The sequence below is a fragment of the Larimichthys crocea genome, chromosome XVI (assembly GCF_000972845.2).
Source record: "Larimichthys crocea isolate SSNF chromosome XVI, L_crocea_2.0, whole genome shotgun sequence".
Classification (NCBI taxonomy): Eukaryota; Metazoa; Chordata; class Actinopteri; family Sciaenidae; genus Larimichthys; species Larimichthys crocea.
In genome coordinates this window covers 17,858,847-17,876,415 of record NC_040026.1, presented here as the reverse complement: position 1 = coordinate 17,876,415, position 17,569 = coordinate 17,858,847, and the positions used below count along the sequence as shown (strand labels likewise).

Genomic DNA, 17,569 nt, shown 5'->3' with positions numbered 1-17,569 from the left:
TACAATCTTCAATTTTGACAATCCAGTTGTTCCTGCTCTAAAATGCGTTACAATTAAGAGGTTAAGGTAAACTTAAGGTAAACTGGAGGGCAAAAATGATATGAAAAAAACAAACAAACACAAACTATGTGCTCTGTATTTCACAGTCAGTCAAAGATGCATTTGAATCTGAACTTTTTAAAAAAACGCATCCATAGCCCTTTGACAAGTGCATTAAAGTGAAAAAGGCAAGAGTGGCTCTACCTGCGAAATGCTTGAAATCAAGTCTGAGCTACTTGTCAGCTTGCCTTGGATTGGCTACAGTAAGCTGGTACACTCATGGGTTGACAGCATCTAAACTGCCAGAACAGAGAAAACACAAACTCAGTCAAATGTCTGTGGAGCCTTCAGAGGAAAAAAACATTCAAGCTGATATGTTTTGTTGTTTTTTTACAGAGGCGATGTTGCGTGAGGTAGACCATTTAAAAGTTGCAACCGCTGCAGTCTGAAAATAATTGCACACAAAGTGCTGCGGAAATCAGATTTCCTTCTTTAACACAATATCTCTCTGTCAGTGTTTTTGGCTGTGCTCCTATTTTCAGATTGATGCATGTGTCCAGCAAAATAACCAGCACCCTCCTACCCTTTCCTTCATTGCCTGGCAGAATGATGGGCAACAAACAGAGATCTAGTCTAGATCTGACTGCAGGGTGGAGGCAGAGAGTCACATTGTTAGCTAACTGCTACTGACAGAAAGAAGAAAGAAAAAGAAAGAAGAAAGAAGAAAGAAAGAAAGAAAGAAAGAAGAAAGAAAGAAAGAGGAGGAGGCAGACAGAGGAGGAAAACAGAATGGGAAAATATAGTCAGCGTGGGAAGGTGGCTGTGGTGGAAGACTGTGAAGGTTCTCAGTCACCCAGGTCATCTTTCCTCAGAAGGGTTAGATCTGGGGGCGACTGGAATTGGTTGTAGACCGTTAAGACGTTTCACCTCTCATCAAGAAGCTTCTTCAGTTCTCACTCTATCCTATGCAGGATCACTGACCAGGACATTGTTAAAGAAGTGTTTTGATCGACTACTTAATCCACAACGCCCCAGTGTAAAAAAGACCCTATTACAAGTGTCAGTGCAATTCATGGGTTATATTTTGATAGATACAAAGTTATTATAGAACAACTAGAAACATTCCCGCCGAAATTTTGAGAGTGCACGAGTGGGCTGTTGTCGGGGGGTCTGTATTCAAAAAGCACACCTCAAATAGTCATTTTTAACATGTTTATTTAGACACAGGAGCAGCTAGCCCTGCCACGCTAGCAATTAACATGTCGTTTATTTTTAGTGGCTAATGTTAATTATGTATTAGCATTTGCATTAATTTTAGCATTGGCCGGTTGTTACCAGTTACCATGTCTTTACACGTGCTAGCTGCTGTGCTGTCTCTGACATGCTAGCAATTAACATTAGCATGTTAACATTAGCATGTCAACATTAGCATGTATTCTTAGTGACTAAAATAGTGGCTAGCATTAACGTGCTAGCAATTAACATTAGCATGTTAGCATTAACATGTTAGCATTAACATGTTAGCATGAGCATGTATTTAATTCTTAGTGGCTAATAGTAATCAATCCACAGCATTACAGGTTACCATTACCAGGTTAGCATTAGCATGTATTTAATATTATGGCTTAAGTTAATTGTTAACGCGCTAGCTGCTGCTGTCTTGTCTGTCATTTTAGACAGACAACGCCTAGCCATTATCATTACACATTAGCTCAGTATGTTAACATGAGCAGTATTTAATACTTAATGGCTATGTTAATTGCTGCACTGACGCGCTGTTAGCATTAGCATGTTCAACGTAGCATGTATTTAATTCCTAGTGGCTAATGCTAATTAACATTAGCATGTTAGCAATGATCATGTATTTAATTCTTAGTGGCTAATGTTAATTGCTAGCGCAGACGGCTAATAATTAACATAAGCATTTTGGCATTAGCATGTATTTAATTCTTAGTGGCTAATGCTAATTAACATTAGCATGTTAGCAATTATCATGTAATAAATTCTTAGTGGCAGTAATTTTAGCCGCTAATGTTAGCAGTTAGCATGTCTTTACAGCTAGCGCTGACGTGCTAGCTGCTCTGCTGTCTCTGTCGGCCATTTTACACAGACAAGTTAAGCCAATAACTGCTAAAATGGCCGCCACTGGGCTTCTGCCTGCTCTAAGAGCAGTTACTGCACCTGTTGTCAGTTGGAATGTCAGTTGGAAATCCTGACAGAGACAGAGAGAAAATGCTGAGACGTCTACATATTTGTTTTGTGTCGATAAGTGAAGAAATGTGTCCTTGAGAGCATTTCAGAGAAAGGTTACTTCTGCTTTCCTCCAAAAAATGTCCCGCCTTTTTAACACGGTACTATATATAAACTATATATCTGACAGTTTTAGCAGGCGAATGTGAGTGAGATGACAAATTTTCCTATGTTTCTATGTATAAATCGTGTCTGTAGTGGTGCATTTGAGGCCGCGGCAGTCGAATACGTTTTATTTTCTCACTGATTTTTCTCCCTGCTCTGCACAAACATTCCGCCACATACACACCCATTATAAACCCAGAAATTTGAATAAAAACCTGCTCAACTTTGAGCCTTGATAGTTTAAAAACGGTAACTGTCGATGAGTGAAATTAATCCCTAAAGAGAAGTGTACCTACGTTTTAAAGTTTAAATAAAGTCTCTCGGTGAAAGTATGCCAGAGCAGTTCATTGTTGAAAATGTCTGTTGAATTTTTTTTTTTTTTCGGGCTTTCCCATTTATTTCCTATGGGAAATTTTTCCCAGTTTTTCGCGAATAAACTCGTCACTAATTATTATTATTGTGTAAACAGCATCCTAATGAAGTATGTATATGAAGTCCTCGAGTTGCGTACAAGTACTCTAGGTTGGAGGGTTTCAATATTTGAGCTGCAGCGAAGGGGGGCAAAAAAGTGTGAGAGATCATTTAAAAGTGGAGGAAATGAGGCGGTACAGAGTGACAGATATACAGACAATACAGGGGGAGAGACATCCAGAGGGATGAAGCCAAAAGGAGATGAGGTTAGGCTGACAGATGGAGAGAAAACGGGTAAAAGCAGCAGAGAAAAAGGGAAAAGCTAAAAGGGGAAAAGGGAAACTGAGGTCAGTGAGAAGGATGGAGAGACAAAGAGAGAGAAGTTTCCCTTTCTCTTTAAATAATAAATATGAATGTTAATGACTTTGGCTAATTTTCCAGCAGTTGCAATCACACTTAAATCACACTGGCTCCGAGTAAGTTAGCTTAATCAGTACTAACGAATTATCTATTTCATATACATGAGGATAATTTAGAAAAGACAGTAGTAATATATCGTCTTGCTTACCCGTAACCAAACTCCAAAACGGTAAGAAATTCCCTCAATTTTAGTCTTTTTTTATTTTTTTAAATTTCGTAGTTTTTGTTTTTAACCGACAGTTAGTTAGCACAAATGTTGTTGCTATGGTTACCTACGGTTTAATAAATAATGTCTGTACAAACGGTTTATGAACGTTGATTACTTAATGTTGCATATCACACACTATCGTCTTACTTACCCGTATCCAAGCTCCAAAACGTTCAACAGTTTCCTCCATTTCTTGGTCTTTATTTCGTAGTGATACATATATATTTATATATATACATATATATATATAAACTATAACCCGAGAGTTAAAGCTTAGCGTTGGCGAACTTAAGCTATTAAACTACAAGTGCTGTTGCTATGGTTACCTACAGTTTGATATATAACGTCTGTGCAACGTATATCGGTGAAAATGTGGAAAATATAATCTGTTTTTAAACCCGTGTTTTTCCTTGTGACATTTTTATCGTAATTGTTTAAGGGGGAGAGACATCCGGAGTAGACCTGTTCAAAAAAAAAAAAAAAAAAAAAAAAAAAAAACTTTTCTGTTATTTTAAAGCCAATTGCTGTGATTCCCATTCTCCAAGCTGTGGAATGACCAGATATAAAATGATTTTGATTTTGGACCATGGGAATGCCTGCCTCATGAGCCATGAAGTTTAAATATTTATTTTTGTCAAAAACGCCTGACATTTTGCCTCATAACTTCACTGCCATTTGTCATAGAGCATTATGAGAGGTACCACATGAAAGCTGACGAAATTTTATTGTATTGATACCCAATACATTAGTAATCTAGACAGTCATAGTTGTCTTTAAAGCAAAGATGTGTACATTTTAGGACGAATTTTGGATGTGTCTGGTCAGACATCACACCATTGTACCTCATACATGTACTGAATCAACAAAATATAATGCCAAATTAAACTTTGAAAGAAAATATATTTACAGCAATAGCATTGGAACATTGCAAATAACATTTTCTGCACACTAGGAACACAAAACGAGGTTTATTATGTTGAACATGAAACTAATTACATATTATACATAAGAATTGGACAGTCAGTTATTTCAATAACCTAATTATTTGTTCAGTGTGGCTTTCTTGAAGCTGTCAAACTTCCTCCTATGGTACTCCACAACCCGAAGCAGACAACTTCTCTGTTCTAGTACCCATTATACTCTTTCCAGGTTTCCACTGGTTGAGTTATCCAATCAATCTCAACCCCAAGCACATCAAACAAGAAGTGTGAGATTTTTTTTTTTAAACCCGTGTTTTTCCTTTTTTTATTTTCACGTTTTCTTTGCGTACATTTTTATCCTAATTGTTTAAGGTTCTGACATTGAATTCAATACAGAGATAGAAATAGTACGGAGGCAGTAAAATAACAGTATATTTTGGGGGCCTTTTATGCCTTTATTTTCTTTTTTTTAATATCGTTTTTCAGTGAGCAGCAGTAACTTCACTTGATGTTATGATATTTTGTTATTATGAAAGCAGTAACTTCACTTGATGTTATGATATTTTGTTATTATGAAGAGGCATTTTTTAGGAAATTAAATGCACCATCTGAGGAATTCATGAAGAAACTGTGCAGTGAAATTGTGCCTTAGCATGAGACAGCTTTTGTAGCTCATTCCTATTAATACTCACTATTATTTATAATACATGGATTGTCATATATCCTAATTGTTTAAAGTTCTGACATTGAATCCAATACAGAGATGTAGTACGGGGGCAGTGAAATAACAGTATGTTTTGGGGGCCTTTTATGCCTTTACTTTCTTTTTTAATATTGTTTTTCACTGAGCAGCAGTAACTTCACTTGATGTTATGATATTTTGTTATTATGAAGAGGCAATTTTTAGGAAATTAAATGCACCATCTGAGGAATTCATGAAGAAACTGTGCAGTGAAATTGTGTCTTAGCATGAGACAGCTTTTGTAGCTCAGTTCCTATTAATACTCACCATTATGTATAATACATGGGCTGTCATATAAATACAAAACTGAGTCACAAAGCTGAGGGTAGGATATGGGGAAAAGCATGTGCACACAAACAGTCAAGTTCATGTCATTATTGATTCGATCATTGCTTTTGAACACTTCATGATAAAGTCACTGATTGAAGAATCACAAGACACAGTCCAATGAGCTGTTAAAGATCCAGAAAAACAAAACAAACAGTCCAATGAGCTGTTAAAGATCCAGAAAAACAAAACAACGCATAAATATCTGATTTATTCCACCGTAACCGGTTGATATTTTTGTTTTGGCATTTAAAAACACGCTGGTTGCCTACATTTTTAATATACTTCCTCAACACAGGCTTGTTCTGAATGCACGCTGCTGCTGAAAATACTGTATGCTATCAGTCCCTGAGGTTACAAATAAATTAGGCACAAGTGCTGCTCCTCAAATTGTGAGCTATAGATGATTCATCTGCAACCTTGTCTCCCCTTGTGGGTGCACTTGGCACAGTCTGCCTTGGAAAATAAAATTATAATCTCAGTGGGAATTAAGAAACACTTAAAATGGTAACTCTCCTGGTGGTAGAGGTATAACAGAGATGCAGTCGAGGTTATTGCAAGTGTCATTTCTGTATAAGTGTGTGCATGTGTGAAAAGGGAAGAGGGAAGAAGAGACAGAGAGCAGGCTGTGAACACATTAACTCTCATTGTTGAGGTTTCATTTCAAGATTTTTTATATATATCTCACTGTGTCCGTGTGAAAAGTACAGTCTCACACTGAGAGTGTCTGGAATAAAACATTTGAATGATAAATATTGCTCATCTGATTCTGTGCGTGTTGATGTTGATGATGCCATATGTTTGTCTTCACTCCCCTCAGAGGGCAAGCCATCATTTGCATGTCTGTTGTGTATGTGTGAATGTTGTTTTTGTGGACAGGAAGACAGGTGTGTGTGTGTGTGTTTACAGTGTCATTGCACAGTGCCATCTGTAAGTAGGTGGGTTTGGAAGCATGGCAGCAGGAGGTTTGGTAAATAGGGGGGGGAGGTGTAGCACATTGATTCCCATGAAAGCACCTGCAGGTCGGATCTGAAAGCAACAGCAGAGCTTTTGTTTCTGGAGATGTTAACAGGATGTGGGTCAGGTGCATGCAGGTTCATGTGAGGATATTTGACGCTGCATTTTCAATAAACTGCAATTTTGTTTTTGTATAGTATTATAAATAACTCCAGATCAACTTGCTACTTATTTTTTGGGTTACATTTTTAATAATTTGGTGCACAAAATGTCAACATTAAATATGTTTTTTCTTCTCATATAAATGTGCTAAAATTACTTTTTTTTTCTTCATTCACTGTGTTATTCTGACTTTTATCCCTTTTTTCTTTTGTGTTATGGAAAAAAAGATACTAGTCGTTTGACTGGTCAGTGGAAAAATCGTGCTTGAATAATAAGTGTCCAAGAGGCCGTTTTCATGTCAGATTCTCGTGTTTTTGCAGGTTTTAGCAATGTGTGGATGAGGGAAGCTGAAAATGTGGTGTCAGGTAAGAGGGCATACCATTAAAACGGTCGAGGCACTTTGAAAAAGAGTGCTACTCTGATCAAAATTTTTATTGAACTTCTCAGTTTTAGTGCTGAAATGAACAAGTGCTTTTCAGAGCTTCAGGCGCCTAAAAGGTAAATGAATCTCTCTGAAAACACACAAAGTATTTTTTTCAAACGCTAATATTAGCCTTGCGAATCACACACACACGTCTCACAGGCTTTCAACATGTTTTTCTTTTTTACATTTTAATTTACCCCTGAAAAGTTCTGAATTGCTTTCAGCCTCTCGGGATAAAACGGCATATTGTGAAGGACAGGTTTGAGTACAGACCCATTTGGTAACTGAGCCTCTTGCAGGGAGGGAGGGAGGCAGTGGGATTATCACAAAAAGGTGCTCCACTAGAAAAACTGCTCCCGTTTGAATCTGAGAGCAAAACATGAGTACATTCTGTTTGGAGTGTAACTTTATTATTCAAAGCCTACAAGGGCCTTTGTTCTGTAGCAATAAGACGTAAGTGGCAATGAAACAGACCATAGCTGGGGTCTATTTCAGCACAACAAACACCCTCTTAAGGGACTTGAAACACAAACACACTTAAAAGACGGTAATTCATGAGCAAAATGACTCATTTTTATGAAAAACATCTGAAATCTACATGCAAATTTGATCCTACATCCATACATTATCCAACCGGCTGCACATTATAGACACAGCAGTCTCATTTGGACCTAGGTAAATTAAGGCAACATGCTGGTGACATAATGACCTATGTCCTGGAGCTCCTACAGGTGAGGTGTTAACATATCCAGACAGTCTGAAAAAAAAAGTGTTAATGATTCATCTAGCTGCCCCTTTGACCAATAACACCTCGCCGTCTGTGGCCACCACCTTGCGCCTCTCAGCAGCCACAGTGACCTTGCTATTTGCCTATTTAAAGTCACCAAACAACAGCTTTCATGCAAAAAAACAAAACAAAACAAAAAAATGCAACAGAAGCAAGATTAAAACCATCCAGGGGACTTTAAATAGCAAACCCATTTGAAATTTCCACTGAGATAAGCCACGCTCATGAAATCTGGGTCAAGACTTCCCTCGTATTGTCTACCTAAAACTCATATTTTAGATATCAGCATTAATAATTCAAGATAATAAAAAAAAAACCTAGGGCACTGCATGTCTGAGTCCTGACTGTTGATTTTCTTGACAGGTATATAAAAATACCATCAGAGCCACATCAGTAAGTATGTGAGAGCTGTACTCACACCACCCAGGTTGACCTCTCTCTTGCCTCCTCTTGAGAACTGGCTGGTCAGATTGTACAACATGGTGCGTCCACGCTTCCTGGCCTCGCTAAAGTGAGAACCGCTCTTCCTCCTGCGCCTCTTGTCGTCTGAACCTGTCAGTCAGATCGACACATGTCAGTTAGATCAAGAAATTTGACAGACCTGAGGAGGAAATAGTGTCATTTTATGCAGTGTCTGAACTCTGTCAGGTTTATATGTGGAATATTTTCTTCCTGTTGTAGTTACACAGGTCTATTTCCCCCGGCATGGTGCTTGGTATTCGCGACAGACTGTGTCCAGGTTCCACCTGAAGACACACCGCTGCCCAAATCAAACTTCCCATTGCAAAAACATTGTCTGAGCTTGGTGAACGAATGCCAGCCCAAACAAAACTGCCGGGTGGAAAGTGACAGTGATGAACAAGAGTGCACGGAGAAAATGAAAGCCAGGGGCTAGAGGATGGTCGGCTCGTAAATCATGCTCAAAGTAAGCAAATAACTGGAAGCTTTTTTTGTAAACAGGGCTTGTAACCTACCCTCCTTCTTGCTGTTGTGGTGACCCCGTCCATAGGTATCAGTGATGTCCTTGAACGAGAAGAGGAAGAGGACCATTTCGCCCTTCTCGTTCTTTATGGGCACGATGTCTAAAAAACACCAGAAGGCCGCACCTGGAACAAAATCAGAAACAGTCGTTTAGTCTAGGGTTTATTTTACCTCATTTTCTGAATGTATGCAAATCCTCAACAGATACATCCAGGCCTGTGATTCCTCATGTCATGTCAGCTCTCACCATGTCTGAGCCGTGGATAATTGTCAAAGAGTGGCATAGCCTTTCTAAAAATACGCCGCAAACTGGATATGGATCATGTTCGGGAAGAGAAAGAGCAAGAAGAGAGAGGGTTGGTTATAACAAGTCAGGCAGAGAAGGAGCGCCATAGATCCAAGACCTCGCCATAACCCAGTACGCTCATTAGCAACTCTGCAGAAACTGTGCTCTGCCACCAAACAGATGTTTCACATCTCCTGCAGTGTCCCCAGTGTGGTTGTGTGTATACGTGTGTGTGTGTGTGTTAGGCATAGACAAGTATAGAGGGGGAGAAAACAGTGTCGGTGGTGTTTTAGCACAAGGCTGTGGGTGTAAATACAAATAGAGAGAAGCTATTTGTGCGTGTTTTGTGTTTGCGAGCAACAGGAACACACTCAAGAGGGCTGTGTGTGTGTGTGTGTGTGTGTGTCTGCTGAATTTCTTTTAATGTCTGACTTTATCATGAAAATCCTGTAAAAGTCTACCGAATATCTGCCAGCTGGATTCTAGCTTTAAAATCCAACTGCTTCTCTTTCATTTTAACTGTCTTTGGTCTCGCTCTTGTGTCTGCGTTATATTATTTTTGGGTTTGTTTGCAGCCTTGTGTCTTGCCCTCATTAGATGTAGCGGCATTGCTTTACTGTTTCTTACTTACTGAACTGTAGAAGAGCATTTTTTAGCTACAGTACAGAGTTGGTAATCCATCAGCATAATTAGTGCTTCGCACACTTCAAGGCTGCAGGTTTGGGTGTCTATTGAAGGAACTTAATCCTTGTGTGTGCCAATCAGAGTGGCTTAAACAGTGTTGTGTGTTGTCTTTTAATGCATGACACCGTATTTTGAGCTCAAGACTTTGTCAGAAGGATTAGCCCAGATGAGTTCAATTTAGGATTTAAACTACTATAATGAACACACACACATTCAATTTAGGATTTAAACTACTATAATGAACACACACACAAACAGTATGTGCAGTAGTTTGTCCTGGATTTTTTATGTTCATAAAGTATGAACTATGCATTTGTTTGCTCCTTCTGGCACTAGTAGACTTGTGTTAAAATTCTGCATCACCAAAATGTTCAGTCTAAAAATAAATGTGCTCTTCGTGATGTCGAGAACAAACAAAAAAATCTGACATTTTAATTTTCACTCTGAACTCAATTTTCACTGATCACAGCCTGAATAAAGCAAAAAAAAGGATCAAGGAAAAAGTCTTTTTACATTTTCATCATTTCCCCAGTTCTTAGAAGAGTTGATCAGCCGAACAAAAGAATGTTAATTGCCATATAACCTTTAAATAAAGCAAAATGTGTGCTGTGTCTACGAGTTATGTGGAAACCTGTTTATTATGCACTCACCATTCTTCTTGTAGAAGTGGACCTCGGCCTGGTACTCCTCTTTGCCCTCCAGAGCCTTCACCATCTGTTGGGTCACGTGCTCACTGGTGTCAGCCCCGTACAAGAAGCGGCAGCTGCAGTTCTTCTGCATCACCTCGGTTCTTGTGAAGCCCGTCAGTTCACAGAAGCCATCTGAGCAGTAGACGATGGGGTAACCTCGGTGGCCCTGGGCGTTACCCAACAGGAAGTTACTGTCTGTGTGGGGGGGGGACATGACAAAGTGTTAGAAGAAGTGGAGCATCATGGAGGCTGATAAAACATGTATGAGTTGAAGTTTAAGGCCAGTTTGAGACATTTTTTGGGATGTTTATTTTTAACTTAAATCTGCCTGAACATCGCTGAATAACAAGGAAAAGCCAGGGGGTCTGAAGTTTTGTGCAAATTTGTTCTTTGCACCAGAATCAAAGTCTGTTTAGCTCTTTGAACTTATATCAAAGCTTTGCAGGTTTAGTTCAACACTAGTTTACAAGTTCAAAGCAAACATGAATCAGACTTTGTGTAGACTCTATTTCGGGGAAGATTAATTTCTCCCGGGCCCGATCGTCTGGTGGTGGTCAAGACTACTGATGTGGGCCACTGAAGGAATGTGCAGACGGCAAGATATATAAAAAAAAAAGCTGACTGGAGGTAAAAAAGAGCACAAAGGTTAGGGACTCCATTTGGTTGTTGTGAACCGATAAAGAATTGCATAACAGAGAAGGGCATGAAAGTGGAAAGGAACCAGATTTATATGAACATAAATATGAACTGAAATGAACAAAAAGAGGCAAACGATTTAAGAATGACTGAATTGAAGCCATATTACCTGCATAAGCCGAAGAAAAATCATTAAATCTACTATATTTTCTCAGTTACATCGAATACAGCTTTTAGTAGTCACATGTCAAGAAAATATTGTATGGTTGTAGGACTGAAAAGATTATTATTATATTATTATTTCATGTAAAATGTAGATGACCTCAACCAAACTCAACTTTCACTCCAATTATTTACTATTCACTCCATGAATAAATGAATTAACTTCAAGCTAGATGACATCATTTGACTATACAGCTTATAAAAATGACCCCATGATGATGACGGAACCTCATTTTAAAATCCAATAAAACACCAGAGTATTATCCCTCCTCCTTATATCGCTTCACCTGTTCATTTCACCTCAAAGTAAAGATATCGCGTGCCACGCTTGTAAAGCTGCAAATAGAAAACTGCAATGTGTGCTTCCGTGACCTGATGAAGATCATCTAAATGTCAAATTAAAGTAGTGGTGGAATATAAAATCTGGTTTGCAGGTTTTCTTTACATCTTAGTGTGTAGCTGTGCTTTCAGCACCACGGACAGTTCTCCAGCTTCTCCCTGTATTTTGTCTGCAGGACATAAACACGCAGCACCCGCCCCCTGTTCTCCTACATACCTACATATACAGTATATTAATCTTGGTGATAGTTTGACGTCACACCTTCCCTCAGTTGCCAGCATGTGACCTTGATAAGCTAAAGCTGGTTCTTGCTGCTGCAGTGTGGCTTCTTTGTAAGAAAATCAGTTTGGCTATCTGTCTGCCAGAGTATACCGGTGGAAGGAGTTTTGAAACACAACACAGCCTGTTCAGTTCTTTCTCTTTGACGTTTCAAAACAGAATACACAGCAGCGTAGTCAGTAGTGCTAAAACAAGATAAAAAATAATTGAGGGATTTCCACTGGCTTCCACTTTTTGACAGATGGTACATAAACTATACAGACAGTTACCAGATACTGAAGCTGGAACAACTCCTCAACAAAAAAATATGATCTTTATCTTGAACTTTGGAGTGAATTATGTTTGTCTTGTGATTTGTGAGACAGTCTTGTGGTATTTGAGCCCAGTCTAATAGGCTCAAATACCCTCTCATCGTGCCTCTTGGGCTTCATAGTTGTGGAAAAGTGGAAAAAAAGTGTCCTCTACATACTATATATAGGTGTATAACTATTTTTATTTTTATTTCTATTTCTAGTATATCTATTTTATTTTTTAGTTATGGGTACTTTTCTATTGTAAGCTGTGCTTCCACCTAGTGTGTGATCAATAAAGTCTATCTCATGTTAACCCTAGAATGTCAATTTTGACTTCTGCCAGTTTGCTTTTTTATTAGGTTTAGTGATGTTTGCATTCATACTAGTAGAAACACTGTTGGAAATGGCTCAGAAAGCCTCTGATTACTGTGTTACCAGCTGCACCTGGTTAGGAATCACCGTATAAAAATCAGATGGAAGTGCACCCACACTTACATATGTAGTGATTAAGTTCTTCTTTCCAAAAGTCAGTATTGGAGGCATCAAAATCACTCCACAATAACTGACATCTTCCGCTTGACTGACACATCAAACTCCAGATTTTCTGAATGCCAAGCAGAAAGGGAGCGCACATTCATACAAAGACCGGTTTGAATTCCCCCAATTCCACAGAGACCCGAGCCAAAGAAGAAGGAGTATTAAGCAGCTGCTACAGCGCTTTCCACAATCTCGCACTTTAATTGGCCAGACTAAGCAGAAACCGGTCCATAGGGGATGTCTTCTCTGAGTGGTGACAACCTTTCTTGGGTGTGCAGTGAGCAGCAACTAAAACTGTCACTGTGGAATTACAGAAAGAGACAGGCATTAGTCGGATCCATCAACAGGCAGAGGAGGTTTTACGTCTGTGCTATGCATTGCTGCTGTTGCTGTTCCCCAGAATTTACCATGGAGAAACTGAGATATTTCTATTCTAAAGTCTGCTGCAGATCTTTGTGTTCATGGGTTTCATTAAGAGAGACTGATAACTGTTATTTCTTCTCATGTATAAGTTCTTTGTTGCATATGAACACCTCTGAAAACTCTTGAACTCCTTTCACAAAAACAAACAAAACAACAACCTAGAAACAATGGCTGAACACGATGATGATGAGTCTGTCTAGTTTTTAAAAAAGCAAAACAAACCACCATGCCCTCTTTTTCATGTTCTATAAATTTCTAACTCCCAAACTCAGTGAGCCAGCAAGCGTTGGACAGCATTCATCTTTGGTTTATGTAATGTTACCTAAGAATAGGTACATCTCTACTCAGCATTCCTAAATCGGTCCTTCAAATGGGTCAAGGGCAGGTATAGTCATAAATCACTTTGTAAGGATGTATTAAAAACCAACGAGGCACAATGGATAAGAAAAAAAAAATAACAACCAAAAAAAACTTTTATGCTGTGTTTGGAGGTATGCAAACTGTGCTAGTTCACACTGTGGATTAGATTAGTCATTGACGTACATGACTCAGAGTACAGTGCAGTTCTTTTACAGTTTTTTTAGCTCAAGTAAAATGCATTACAAGCAGTAGTTTGGGAAATAAACTTTTTCCCCTTCTGGCCAAGAGTAGGTCAACAACGCTCATGTTGCATGGTAAAACAAAACAGCTACCAGCCGGTCAGCTTAGCATAAAGACTGGAAACAGGTGGAAAGAGCTAGATCTCTGGGAAGGTAGCCACCTAGTGTCTCTAAAGCTCACTAATTAACTCGTTACATCTTGTTTGTTTAGCTGTATAAAAACAGAAAAGTAAAAATGATCAGTTGTAATTGTAATGGCTATTATGTGCCAACAACTTGCTTAAACTGGCAGTAAATAGTCTGGCACATAGTACCCCATAAAACAAGTAATTATAACATTTAAACTTCAGTTTTTGCAGTTTTTTAAAGTCTTTATCTTGAACTTTAGAGTAAATTATTTTGTCCTGGGGCGGTCGGTAGCGTAGTGGGTTAAGCGGCCGCCCCGTGTGTGGAGGCTACAGTCCTCGCTGCAGCTGGCCCCAGTTCGAATCCCGCATTGGACGGTTAATTTACTGCATGTTACTCCCTCTCTCTCTGCCCCCTGCTTCCTGTCTATCTTCAGCTGTACTATCAATAAAGGCATAAAAAAAGTCCCCCCAAAAAATAAAATAATCTTTAAATTATATTGTCCTACGATGGAGATATTCTCAACCTCCCACAGTCCTATCTAATGGACTCGAGTACCCCATCATCGTGCCTCTCTGACTTCAGGGTTGTGGAAAAGTGTAGTAGTGTAGTAAAGTAAAGTGTAGTAGTTTGACAATTCAGGTAATTTTTCACCTTCTAGATAAGAGTAGGTCATCAACACTTCGTAATACGAAGCCGCTCAGCTTAGCATAAGGACTGGAAACGGGTAGAAAAGAGCTATGACTCTGGGAAGGTAGCCATCTCTAAAGCTCACTAATTAACATGTTATGTCTTGTCTGTTTATCGGTATAAAAACAGAAAAGCAAATATGACCAGTTGTCCAGTTATTGGCGCTTAAACTCCAGGAAGTCACTGCCTCCAGACAGGAAATAGTCAGGCACATGGCACCCCGTAAAACGAGCAATTACAGTATTTCAATTTTAGTTTATGCACAGATTAAATAAACAAGATATATCATTTTAATCAGGGAGTTTAAGAGGTAGACAGAGCCAGGCTAAACTAACCATAGTTGGCTCCATCTTCTCATCTAACTCTCAAAAAGAAAGCAAAAAAAAACATATTTCCCAAAATGTATAACTACTTAGATATTAATGCATTTTATAACAAGTCTTCAGGCTCTTATTTAGCTTCATTAACCTTCTACAATTGCATAAGTATTTCTTCTTTGGGAACTTGGGCAATCCAGCCACATGAACTCCACACGATAAACAGTGTGTGTGTGTGTGTGTAAAAGAGAGAGATTGTGACAATGCCTGAATTCTTAGGCCGTAATCCTCTCAGGGATATTGCTTTGAGTGGCCGCTCCGCTCCGCCAGCTTCCTTAATTACACATCTGTGCTGACTCGCTACAACTGTAATCTGACATGATGACGCTACATGCTACAGCTAACGACAAGCAGCATGTCCATGTCTTCAGAAGTTCCTCAAGGTATAAAAGACAGATGAAGCCCACAAGGCTTGGCCACTGCCTCGCCAGATTATTACCACGCAGCAGTATGTAATTACTTATTGGGGCGGATGGGTGAGAGTGCAAGGACTTGTAGGTGAATAGGTCAATGCTGTGGTAAAGAGGCGTGTGGAAAGTCAGCGGAAGTATATTTTGATGTTGGTTATTAATAAAACAGCATTAACCAGAAGTGCAGAGTAATGTGCAGATGTATAGGGATATATGAATTGCGTAGGGACCAGATAATAACAGTTTGAACTTGTTTAACAGATAATCTGTGTTATTGTTATCTGAATCCTAAAAAAGCCAAAATAACTTTATGAATTCATGTCATGCCTTTATTCTGCAAAGTGCTTTACAAAGCCTCACCCCCCACTAACACCTACAGCCACACAAAGATGGAGGCAGAACTGTGGAGAACAGATCAGACTTCAGTGTCTCACTCAAGAACGTCAATTCTGTGATTATTGTCTGAATGATCTTAGTGTCATTTAAAAGGCTTTGATGATGGAAAATCATTGCTTTGAGCAAAGGTGTAAAATTCAATATCACAAGCTTCGACAGAAGCAGCAAAGGACGAAGCCACACAATAGCTCCAGCTATACCCTGGCTTCTGTCTGCAGGGTTGTGGCCTCTGTAGCTGCCTATTAAGATCCGCTCATCAGCTGGCTAACAATGAGCTCCGTAAGGTTCAATCTGACAGTCCTTCCTGTCTCCGCTTTGGTTCTTTGGTCGACTTCTAACAGAAAAGTGTTTAGGGGGGAAATAAACCCGGTTCTTATCTCTGTATGTAGCTGCCCCATGGTTACGCTGCCCTGGAGGGTGAGCGCTGCTGTCAGTGTGAAAACGCTGCCGGGGAGGTTGTGTAAAGGAGCTGGAGGAGGTGAGGATGGGTGGGCAGGACAGGCTTGTATGCCATAACACACACAAACACACACACACAAGGGAGTGTTCAGGTTTTAGCTTATGTGACAACAAACATCCAAGTGCCCTGGATGGAAATGCAGCTCCAGAGGTAAGCCTCACCTTTTTGACCTCAAAAATGTCCTTTCAGTGATCAATAGGCAAACATACAGACACATATCATATAAATCAACATATATGAAACACATGACAACCACAAAGCCTCGAGCCCAGCGGGTCAAACGCACATACACACACATACAAATCCTTGGGGAACAGTTACGCTGACATTGCCATGAGCTAAACGCTGCGCTGTGCAGTGCCAAAGGTTAGTGACTTAACCTGTTCTGACATTTTGCTTATAGTGTGGAAGAGAGGGGAGGGGGTCCACATGCTACAGACTAGCAATTTCTTCAATCCAAGAAGTGTTAAATTAAAGTCTACTTAAAATTGCTTTCAGTTGTGTAAAAGGTTATTCTTAAGGTCATCTCATTCCAATCGATATCTGTGGGCATGAACAAGTCTGACTCTGAACAAACAGCAGAAATTACACTGAAACCCCCTGACGGCATGAAAATGTAGAATATGAAACTGCACAATAGATAAAGACTGGAGGAGCTTTTTAAAATGAAACTGCCCTTGTAGAGTTTACAAGTAGTTATGCTTTACACAGAGGCATGTTGTGGAGTTGTTTTGCATACACGAAGCAGTCTGAGCAATTATATGGAAATGCTGCAAAATTAATGTAATAGGATGATGGTGTTTACATCAATATTTGCCGGATGTACAAAGTAAATATTGACAACAGCAGTCTAGACAGGTACTATGCTGGAGTGACACATAAGAGAGAAGATTTTGGACAGTATTTGACTGTGTGGCTGCTCAGTCAGCAAAAGCTGCTTCTCTGGTTTTGCTGATCCAAACACATTTTTTAAACTAATCTGGCAATTGTACTGAAAATAGGTGACATGTGATGTGTTGACAGGTGTGTTGTAATTCTCGATGTGTCAGAAGAAAAGCTTACTTTCTATGAACAAGTTAAATTATGTCAAAATACTTAAAAGACTCATTATTTCTCCTCCTCGCACATACCTGCACATACTCCTGCTCACTCATAAACACACAACTCACTGTCCGCATCTTTTTGGTATGGCTACGTCTAATTGACACCTTTTCATATGTTTGATATAGCGTAATTAACTTGACTTGAAGCTTATATGGAGTATTGAACATTGGAGAAAATTATTCTTCTCAAAATAAATGATGACTCACATTTAAGGAACATGTAAATAATGATGAATGATATATTAAACAATAATCATGAATGATCTGCTGTGATAAACTGAATCTA

At 39.2% G+C, this 17,569-nt stretch overlaps 1 protein-coding gene across 4 annotated transcripts in view; it reads right to left on the bottom strand.

The window, feature by feature from the left end:
- The window catches only part of kcnh4b (potassium voltage-gated channel, subfamily H (eag-related), member 4b), a 40,005-nt gene that overhangs the window by 19,598 nt on the left and 2,838 nt on the right, over positions 1-17,569 (bottom strand). For 2 of the 4 annotated variants that reach the window (XM_019264792.2, XM_019264793.2), the window contains exons 2-4: positions 10,354-10,587; positions 8,727-8,858; positions 8,171-8,304 (exon numbers count right to left, since the gene is read on the bottom strand). In XM_019264792.2, the coding sequence (XP_019120337.2) occupies positions 8,171-8,304; positions 8,727-8,858; positions 10,354-10,587 (500 nt within the window). Of the gene's footprint in view, positions 1-3,373; positions 3,497-3,584; positions 3,718-8,170; positions 8,305-8,726; positions 8,859-10,353; positions 10,588-17,569 lie in introns of those variants that run through there. The other 2 variants (XM_010752792.3, XM_010752794.3) reach the window with 2 other exon arrangements.